This window comes from Mastomys coucha, unplaced genomic scaffold, assembly GCF_008632895.1.
Source record: "Mastomys coucha isolate ucsf_1 unplaced genomic scaffold, UCSF_Mcou_1 pScaffold20, whole genome shotgun sequence".
NCBI classification, from domain to species: Eukaryota; Metazoa; Chordata; class Mammalia; order Rodentia; family Muridae; genus Mastomys; species Mastomys coucha.
The window spans coordinates 63,555,149-63,566,742 of record NW_022196903.1 but is presented as its reverse complement, the minus strand read 5'-3'; the positions used below and the strand labels follow the sequence as shown (position 1 = coordinate 63,566,742).

Genomic DNA, 11,594 nt, shown 5'->3' with positions numbered 1-11,594 from the left:
TTGAACATTTCTTTAAGTTCTTCTTAGCCACTGGGTATTCCTCAGTTGAGAATTGTTTTTTTTTTAGCTCTGTACCCCATTTTAATAGGGTTATTTGGTTCTCTGTAGTCTAAATAGACTGTGATCTTCATTGCTCTTCTGAGTCTATTCTGTGGTAGATGACTCTGTCCTAAATGGAAGAGTAGCAAGGAAAGCACACACTGAACCCAGAGTTATTCAAAACACCATGCTACTCTTAAGCCTCAAGCTTGAGTATTTAATTTTGTAGAAAAAAAGAAGTATATTTTTATTCTATCATGGGATAGCTGCAGATGCTGGGACAGGCTGAATTATTGGGGCAGGTTACTCCTCCTCTGTTTATATAATCCACTATTTTCAAAACCAGATCTTCACAATCTAACCAATGTTTATTTGACTCTAGGAATCTATGCTCTGTGCCATATCTTATCATGACCAAATCTTTGCCTGCTTCAAGGAGACACATTTTCCATGACTGAATATAGGACAAAGGATATCAAGTAAGGGGAAGGGACATACACATTGGAATGAATTTGAAATATTTACACTCAGGAGATTCAGCCAGTGTATAATGACTAAGATGGGTCCACACAGGTTTTATGATATTTTCTATTCATGGTTGGTTTGCTGTAAGTTCTGGAGGAATGGTTATGGCAAGTGAGTGTGTTTTCTGGAGATGCCTTACTATTTCTCATGATTCCCAGGGGTGTGTTTTGAGAGGATAGACTGCAAAGTATTTGTCTCTAGACTCAATCACACTGTAGATATACCTTTCCTGCCACTGTTACATAACTTAATGTTCCCTGGGCCTCAGCCCACCCTAATTGGCAAATATCCTGCAGATCAGTATGAAGATATACTTTCATATAATAATGCTATTTATATGAATTAATGACTTTGTAAAACCTTGATTCAATTCAAATAATTTTAGGAAGAAATTTTAAGGAGATAGTTTTAGTTGTTTTACAGGAGTCAAGAACAGAATTGCTCCCTCCTCATAATATTGTAAGTTAAGGCTGCATAATAAATAATACACTAAGCTTTCATAAACTGCACTAAGAAGATAAATAGTTTTGGGACATATTTGTGTTCAAGAAAAATATATTCATTCTAAGCCAGGTCCAAGGATCAGGACATAGGGGTACACTAATATAAAGGAAGGTTATATGAAGCAGTTGCTTTGAACTCATAATGAGTTTGTAGAATCATACATTGCTTTGAACTTACTAGCAACATCCTTCTGTAACTCCCCGTTTGTGTAACATTTTATCTATGAGAGAATTTTATACAGGACTTTTGCTAAGAAGGTATAAAAAGCCTGAGATTCAAAATAAATGCAGCTGTTGAGGCTCCTCTCTATTAAACAAATAAATATACATGTAAATATGTACATATGTATATATGGATATGTGTATATATGTATATATATTTATTTGTGTGTATATATATATATATGTTTGTCTGTCTGTCTGTCTGTCTGTATGTATGTATATAAGCATGTTGTAATGTATGTAACTATTCATGTGCACTTGTGAAATTGATGAAACAAGGTTGGGCCCTGCATATTGTATGCATATTTATGTACATGTATTCCTATATGTGTGTACACATGACTTTCTTCTTCATCTTTTCTATTTTTTCTGGCTCATGAAGAGTTAAGTAAAATGGCAAAGCTTCCATATAATTATGTTTCTTTTCCTTATCACTGCTATCAGTAGGAGCCAATTGCCAAAATCTATCAGTTCTAGCCTTCAGATAGTAAGAGTGTTAATGGCCAGAAATCATCAGGTTCCTGGTCTCCCCATTTGTGTCTGCTTGTGAACCTGGCAGTGGGTGATGGAGATATCTTATGTTTGTGATCCAGATTTTGCATTTCATTATAAATCATGAATTCCTGTCCTACTGGAGCCTGTACTGTATTTCACATCAAAAGTGTCAAAGAAATAGAGCAAAGAGGAAGGTAGATTGTAATTAATAGTTTTGGCATGCATTATGAAAGGAGCATGGGAATGTTTTTTCAAGTTCTAGGGTTGGGTTATTCTAAACAAGCTGTGTTTAAGATGGAAGATTAGCCTTGAATGTATACACTGACAGTATAGCTAAGGACACCAACATGCATTAATACAAAAAGTTGGTGTTTTATTTCCCAGGAGCTCTGGAGGTACTGGTTGGTTCTTCCAAAGGGTACACATGGAGGGACTCATAGCTCTAACTGCATATGTACCAGAGGATGGTCTTGTTGAACATCACTGGGAGGAGGGGCCCTTGTATCCTGAGAACACTCAATGCCCAGGGGGAATGCCAGAACAGAGAAGTGGGATTGGGTGGGTTGAAGAGCACGGAGAGGAGATATGGGATACGACGTTTTTGGAGGGGAAACTAGGAAAGGGGACAACATTTGGAAAGTTAATAAAGAAAATATCTCATACAAAAAGAACAAATTATTGTTGTTGTCTTTTTTTAACTTTTATTTGAGAAATTGGTTTTTAATATATTGTGATCACAGTTTCTCTTTGTATAACTACTCCTGGATCCTTCATACTTCTTCTTCCTCTCAACTCTGAGTATTTTTTAATTTGCTATCTCTTTGGAAAACAAACAAAGAGACAAATAAGAAAACTATAACACCAACGAAAGTTGAGAGAAATCAAAATAACATGCATACACACAAAATCCCCAGTCCACAAGAACAGAAACCATCGTATACAAGTAAAAGACCAATAAGACCAAATGTAATAAATGTCACTGTCAGTTACTTAGATGGAACATTAGCTTTGAAAGTGTTTATTGACACTGTAGTTAAGCAAGTTATTTAATTGTTACATGATAGAATATTGAAAATGAGTTCTAGTTTTTAATTGAAAAAATAAGTTTCATACAATATATTCTCATTATGGATTTTCCTTGAAAACTTCTTTCCAGGTACATCCCACCTCCTCACTCACTGAAATCTATGTCCTTTCTTTCTGCATTTCTCTCTTTCCAAAGCAAACTCATGCTATGCCTCTTACTTTGGACACAAAACTGTGCAAGTTGAAAGAATAAAGAATATACTGGCTAGAAAATAGAGTTCTACCACACAGCCCTAGCAGGAATACATGCTCTGTATTAGACATTAGTTGAAATTAATTTTGATTCAAATACTTGTCCAAAGTGAGAGGTATAGCAAATAAGGCACATGATTTCAGGTGATCCAATCCCTTTAAAATGTTCATTGTAGTCATTAGTTAATAAAATATCTGCTAAAATTTTCTATTGCAGAATTACTTTCTCCCTTTAGATGAACAAGGATTTATGTAAAAGTCTGTCATACTTTTATTACATTTTTATTACTGTTTAAAATATTAATCTAATACAAACATGCCTATATTCAGAAAATTAGTATGCCATACTAATTATTGTGTTATTCAAGCTTTCCAGGATTGACCAACTGATGTCTCATCCACATCAGGTTTCATTTGTGATCTGTTCATCCCCTCATGCTTGAATAATTTCTTAGTTGATAACTCTCTATTCAGAAATTGATAATCCTACAAAGATGAGTGATTTATCTTCAATTTGTGGAATTTAGAATTTTGGGGTGATTAGATAAATGATTCTGTCTTTGCTAATAGAAATTGCTCAGCTATGTGATTCTAGCCACAGAAATCCACACAGATGTGCATGTTCATATTTCTAGTCAAAATGTTTTTAGTTTATTAGATACTTCTAAAGTTTTTCAAACACTCCTAGTTTATTTATATAATTTCTTTCAACTGTCATTCCTAACACTGATTTTCATTCATCCATCTATCCATCTATCCATCCATCCATTCATTCATTTATTTATTAACTAATTTACTTATTGGATCAATCCCACTTTTAAATCTATCAAATTTATTCTTATATCCTACACATTTTTATTTCTACACATATAAATGCTCCTTCTTATTCTGCTTTTTTGGTACTCCTCATACAGTTTTATAGAGTAGCTCATACATAGAGGGATAGCTATATATGTTAATCATATGCCCATTCCATTTCTCTTGCTTTGACAGTCTCAGCTCACAGTACCAACACTCTTAATTTGGAAGTACTCACTTTGAACTTTACTGTGACCATCATTCTCTGTGAGTTTTTACCATCACTCTTGAATAGTTCTTTATTCATATTTACTATGTTCCATTGTAGTAAAGAGATACATTAAGAAGTATGTTTTCTAGGATAAATTATCAATACAGATGTGACAATGCTATGCAAGTTTACTGGACATAGCAGATTCAAAGGCATGAATGAATGAACATTTTACCAAGAGGGATTTAACATCTGCAGAAATGGACTGTTTATTTATAAATGAAGAACAGCAATAGTCTGAATAGTCTAGTAATACTGGGAATAATTTCAGGTAATTTAACAATGTACTGAAAATGCAACTTCATGAATGAAGTGAAGCTAGAATTAGCTACCTAAAAGAACCTAGGCACTATGACAATCCATCAGTAAATCAGATGTGTTGCAGATAAAGTCAAACATTCTAGGTAATATGATAGGAAATAGTTTTCTCTGTTGAATCTCTCAGGTGTGGGGCAGGTGTAATAATCACAGAGATATTGTCAACCAGCAGTACCCTTGACCTGGGTAGCAATGAATTTACTTCTTCATGGTTGTAGAGAAGGGACACAATCCACAAAATTATCATGTGTGTTAGTGTTCTGTGCCACACTTTTATAAAACTGTGAAATAAGTTAACATTTTGGCTGACTAGATTTATTGGCATGATTTTATTGCTTAATCACATCATTCATATATGGTGTCAGTACATGAAATATAAACATATTAGTGGACGGACTTAGGGTTAGATGAAAACTTTTTGTCTCTATTGCACATAAATACATCTTTGACATATCTGTGAATGGAAATATTATGACTACATACTTCAGAGTCATGCTTGTCATTAATGTTTCAGATCAATCAGTAGCTTAACCTATCCATCTGCCCATTCTTTTTGACCTCTTCTGTGTCCATCAACATCATCAGGATGTGAGTGGGTTTCAGCCTCACCCTGTAAAAATCTCTGTCTCCTGTAAAATGCTGCTCTGCACATGTAAACTCTTACCATCTAACCATTCATGGAAACTTGCAATAAGTCTGGCCATTACTATGGCTATAACTCCCCATGTATAGCTCCTCCTTCACTTCCTAACATGCTCCTGTTACTTCACAGCCTGTTTCCTTCTGTCCTAAATTCAGACTAAGATATTGTCCTCTGAAAATATAGAAAGATATGGTACCCATAGCATATGCAATTTTGGGATGCATTGAATTTTTAACAACATGAATAATTATTTCTGAGAGAATACTCATTTTCATTGCATTCAACATCTGTGTTAAGAGGGGAAAGAAGGCAGGTGCCAACAATATGAAATCTCAAAGGCACATTTTATATATATATATATATAATATATATATATACATACATATATATATATATAAACACACACACACACACACATATATATATATAGAGAGAGAGAGAAAGAGAGAGAGAGAGAGAGAGAGAAAGAGAGAGTCCCAAATGAATCTGAGAATTGAGCTCATATGCATAGAATGAATGATAGAAAACCCATGACCTTGTCTAGATTTGATGAAAATAGTTCTTGAGGAGCTGGGTTGTCATAAATAAGTAAAATGAGGTTGTTTACTTTAATAGATGGGTTATATATGTGAGATCCTGTCTTTATTTAGAAACCACACCTTCTAGCATTATCCTATTATTCTTCTTGGTGTCATTGTGAGAAAGAAGCTGCAAGGATAGTTGTGGAGCTCAGTCTAAAGGGATAAATCCACCAAAGGATCCCATATCCAAGGCTCAGGAACCAATATAGAAAGGAAGTGGAAAGCTTGATAGAGCCAGAGGATCTGGAAGTTTGCTGTGAGCTTGTAACTGCTAATAAAAACAGAAGCTATACTTGTAAAGTCTCAACATCATGATTACACAAATGTGAGTTGAATAATGAAGACACCATGAACATTACAAACAGGATGAGTAAAAGTCCTTGAGGCTTTATATCTACAAAAAGGAAAAAAAACTATGGAAAAATAAGTGAAACTGGCAGCAGAAGATGTGTTTCTCCCTTGGGAAAGAGCAGGCCAATTGATTGCACAGGGGCAAAAGTTCATCCCTGAAAATATACATACCAGTAGCATTATATAGACATTATATAGGAATGTATGTGTGCAGAAAAATACATGTGTGCATGCAAAAGCAATTAATGAAAAAAGAAGCCATGAATTCGAAAGAGAACAGGGATATGTATTTGGTGGGAAAAACAAAGAAATATGTGTGGAAAATGTAATATGTAAAATTCACACAAAGAGTCTCACAAAGAGAAAATAAATCACAGAAGAAATTGCCTAGCCACAATAACATATACAGCTACTTTTGAAAGGAAAATAGAATGACTTATGCTGTGTCTAGAATGGTACCAAATCTTAAATACCCTGCCATGGAGGAAACTATGACAAGGAAATTCTAAATGGAGCATGATAAATGTCAAAATAAGGTGGCACTCATAGACTATTGCTATTGTCTGTTGTTCAAAGAGAAGCTCATTCCCTACAAATAAACCTGTACTGTGTCTCAATTGGAGACAAAGAACCATAGGTCTGTAATGAGTTACTGACTTGATGATTCCTGGCACTGTGCCTACCCTTTGCTGATTTGCATGTACCCAAAGCAAAGCCACTGACATGAGGACTTCTTCATAGTCAGGTCACACCCTGTGCTGGAGTCAGCCTCACACTGATCACACACAGACATGAGTGTGCCCACTCAGATCCTGGCATTGCTACTGCTGTGGCTTACAGGTAAGGAACAAAGCATTGGAAATTTATTTAAGCTTCCTATACTAAGTGCAGCTTGATCTCAGTGAAAATCCTCTTTTGAGAGAATTAATCATGTGGGGTATTGTTTTCAATTTTTCTAACATAGATGCCAGATGTGACATCCAGATGACTCAGTCTCCAGCCTCACTGTCTGCATCTGTGGGAGACACTGTCTCCATCACCTGTCGAGCAAGTGAGGACATTTACAGTGCTTTACATTGGTATCAGCAGAAACCAGGGAAATCTCCTCAGCTCCTGATCTATGATTCAAACAGTTTGGCAGATGGGGTCCCATCCAGGTTCAGTGGCAGTGGATCTGGTACACAGTATTCTCTCAAGATCAGCAGCCTGCAGCCTGAAGATTTTGGAACTTATTACTGTCAAAGTGCTTTTGGTACCCCTCCCACAGTGATTCAAGCCATGACATAAAGCACCCATGGAAGCAGAAGTGAGAGCACAGGCTGCCCAACTGATCCTTAGGATGTCTCCAGCTGCTCAGCTGCTGAGAGTGTTTCTCATTGACAGGGCTTAAAGGTCAATATGATGTTCTTGTACAGGAATCAGAGAAACTTTCCTATGCCCTAAATACCTGCCATCTTCCCCAGGCCTAGTATTAAAACAAGGGAATACTGCTCTTAAGTATCAGAGTTGTGGCAACAGATAGGATTCATTCAGTAAGTTTGTCAACACCCCTGCCTCTTCTCACATTGTTAGAGCTATTCTCCAAGAATTATTTTTTAGCTATTTATAGGATTAATATCCAGGGGAAACAGTCTGGAGAGATAATTTAATGATTAAGAACACTGGCTGTTCTCCCATAGGATCTGAATTTGAGTCCAAACATTCATTTGATTCCTTGCTCTGATGACTCCTATAAAAGGAAAATTTTAACCACTTTTCCTGCTTTTAAGTTAGAGAAATTCTGCCAGTGTCCAGGTATGTAAACACACAACAGAGATAAGGAAGCAAGCTCAGTCTAATTTGACTTTTTCAACCATGAATCAGACATGGGGAAGCTGAGCTCAGGCAATATATTTCTAAGAAATTTAAACATAATATAGTTTAGGGAAAAAGTTTCCTGATATAATACAATCCCTGGTAAACACAGAAGTGTAAGTACATAGGAACTCATCTTAGGGTATATGTCATTTCTTCCAAGAAGATGTCTTTTAGAGATAGGTTATCTGTACGATCTTAAGAATCTGATATGTTCATGGCCATACAGATATGGATGTTATTTGTCCTACTAGTCACCTGGTTGTTAGAGCATGGGAGATCCTCTGGCTATAGAGATACTGTAATAGTCACACAGAACACCTATTCTATTTTTCCCTTTCTGGGAGATCCATGTTCCCCACTCCAGTTTATTCCTCTATCCCTTACTTCATTGAGTCTAGGGATCATAGCTATAGGTCTTATTGCCAGAGGTTTCCCACTGAGATCTCTGACCCATCTTGATGAAGGAGCCCTTGAGAAGGAATCCAGCAAGCACAGACAGGGCAATCTCTGCTGTGTCTTCCAGACCACTCTGTTTCCCCACACTGCCCTGTACTGAGTCGGATCGGGCTGGGCCGACAGGCCAACTAGCCAGTGAGGAGTGTGGTGCAGCTTCAGACAGCATTTCAGGAGAGCAAATCTCTTCCCAAGTGTTACAACTCTAAGAACGGAAGGCTCAGACCACAGAGTAGATCTTTCACGCACTTTTCTTCCCTGGATACCACACATATATATAGTTTTGGGTGTCATTCAGATTTTGGCAGCAGTTATCTCTCATTGGTTTGGGCTGAGAATCTTTATTTGCATGTAAGAGGGCTTGACCAATATTACACACCTCTCCTGCTGGGGCGATTGTTGGGGGGTTTGGGCTGAAATCTGAGCTATTGGTCTCAGGAGTTATCACTGAACTCCTACTGTCCCTTGTGAACAAACTTACTTTGCTCAGTGGGCCTCTTGGGTTCTGAGGTGGCCACTCTACTGGACTCCATCTATCAGAACAGCCCACTGCCCCACAACTCCTCCCCCCCCCCTTTTTGATAAGGGAGAGGTGTCATCGGAATAACTGTTTACTGTGTCAGGAATGGTTTGATACTGTACCAGGACCTGGTTGGTGGTAATATTTGCAATGTTATTCATCTGCTGCTTTAGAAACTGAATGAGACAGGGTGCCAAGAGGAGCAAGGCTACAATGGCTAGTATGGGGCCAAGGAGTGGAAGTATCCAAGCTACCAAGAGGTTAGAATACCAAGGGGTAGGGATATTGGGATTACAGTGTGCCAGAGGGTCCCTCTGAGTTCTTTAAGTGTTTGTATATCTTGTTCTACCAACCTAGATTCATTGACATAAAAGCAACATTCCTCTCCCAGCAAAATGCAAGTTTCTCCTTGTTCAGCAGTCAGTAAGTCCAGGGCTCTTCAGTTTTGGAGAGCGACTCCTGCTAAGGAGGTTATCTGGTGTTTAAAAGATTCAAGGTTGTCTGTAGTGGAAGCCATCGCCCGGTCAAGATTATCTTGGAAGTCACTGGCCAGATGTTGTGTTTTGACAAGGGCTGGTCCAGCAGTTCCTGTTGTACCCAGTGAGACAGCAAGGCCTAGTCCAATGAGCAGAGGGATGAAGAACTCTCTCTTGTTTTGGATTTTTCCCATCTGTAAGGTGAGTTCTTCAGGTTCATAAAGATAAACCTGGGGACAATCATCACAGGTGTGCAGGAGCCTTGAAAAGGGGGGTTAATGCAGGCACCTGTAGTGCCTTTGCACCAGAGGAGGGCAGGAGGGTTAACACATATTGTTTTGGTGATGGTGATGTCACAGACACATGTAAGATGGGGTTTTGAGGAGGACCCTGTAAAGCAAAGAGGGTGGGGTAAGTCAAAGAGAGGAATGTCCTGTGCTTTCTTCATGGGGAGGGTTCCCTGGAGGTCGTAAAGTGAAATGTTAATGGGGACAGCTGGTAATAATGGTCAGGAAAGAGAAGCACAGAAAAACCATTGGGAGGAGTTGGGATGAGTTGTTAAGGGAAGGAGGTCAGCTGCATATTGGATGTATTGTAACCAGGAGAGGATAGCCTGCAGCTCCTTCTGAGACTTATTTTCCTGTTGGATAATATTAGCATGCATGAAGGTTGATTTGGAGGCAGGAACAAGATCATAGGAGATGTGTGCAGGTCAGCAACTGGGTATTTGGCATAGCCATTGGGGTAATGTTTACCCATGACTCCAGTCTGCCAACGTTCATCCCATGGATCGCCGATGGAGACCTGAAAATGAGTGTTAAGGTTAGTGAACATGTTGCCACCACTATTGGTGGATTCTATTCTGCAGGTCCAGTATCTGCAACCTCCATATATGGAGACCTCTTGGAGACATTCGCCTGTGTTTCAGTAAGGAAAACAGAGAAAGAGGCTGGGGGTAGTAGAGATGGATTCTGGGTGTAAAGGGATCTCAACCTTGGTTCGACATCCTTCGAGTGGACAGTCTTGGGTCCCTATAATTTTGTTATATCCATTGTATATTTCCTTAGCATAGAATCTTCAGTGGTAGGTGTTCAGAAGGCAAAGGAGATGCTGGGCAGTAGCAGAGTTAGCATGAAGAATAACAAAAATAGCCAAGAGAATAGTGGAAGGGGGACTTGCAGAGGGCACATGGCCTGGGCAGTAGTCACCAGGTCATGGATGTCTTTCCAGGAGATCTTGTTGACCTTCTGGGTGTGGTGTGTCTTCTGTGCCTCCTCTTCTTCTTCTTTTCTTTATCTGCCAGTGAGAGGTGGACCATCTTCTTGGTTGGTGTGGTGGAGTTGGACATTTCTGGTGGGAGCCCAGATAGGCTTAGATTGGTCCTGTGGGAAAACACAAGCAAAACCCCTCCAAGTTGTAAGGAGGGTGTCTGGTCCCTTCCAAATTCCATCTAGAGGGTTTCTCCATCATACTAGAATGGGGGGGTAATTTTGGTGTATGCCAATGGAAAGAGATAGGATGTTTGGAGTTTTTGTAGATATTAAATATGTTTAGGGTAGTCAGAGCCATCATTAATTGTACACTAGGGGGATAGGTGGTTGCCTTTTGTTTTAGGAGTTGGACTTTTAGGGTTTGATGTATTCTTTCTATTATTCCTTGGCCCTGGGGATTGTGGGGAATTCCTGTATTATGGGCAATTTCCCAAAGTGTGCAGAAAGTTTTGAAATGAGAGCTAGTGAAGGCTGGGCCGTTATCAATGTTTATCTGTTGAAGAATGCCCATGATGGCAAAGGTGGAGAGAATATGGTGAATCCACCTTTTTGAGTTTTCACCTGTTTGGGCTATAGCCCATATAAAACGAAAGTATTTGTCTACAGTGACAAAAACATATTTTTGTCTACCAAATTGGGGAATATGGGTGACATTAATTTGACATAAGGCATTGGATTTAAGGCATCGGGTATTGGTACCCATCATTTGTAAAGCTAGAGTGGTAGTAAGAGATGCACAAGAGCAGCATGTCTTTACAATCCTTTGGAGTTGAGCAAGAGGGATGTGGAGGAAGTGGGCATGAAGCCCTTTTATATTTGTATGCGTGCGTGAATGAAATTGATCTGCTTGTTCAGTGGAGGCCATGAATGTCCCCTTTGAAGCAGTTTGCTCAGTGAGTGCATTTCCCTCAGATATTGGACCTGGTAAGGGACTGTGAATTTGGATATGCTAGATGTAGATGGGAAGTCTCTTTCCTGTAAGAGGGTGGAGAC

General features: G+C 38.7%; 1 gene segment (V, D, J or C); it reads left to right on the top strand.

Annotated features, from left to right (window-relative positions):
- Window positions 1–6,775: 6,775 nt before the first annotated feature.
- On the top strand, window positions 6,776–7,311 carry LOC116099041. The segment is given in 2 exon segments: window positions 6,776–6,864; window positions 6,989–7,311. Coding segments are annotated over 2 exon segments (372 nt in total).
- Window positions 7,312–11,594: the final 4,283 nt, after the last annotated feature.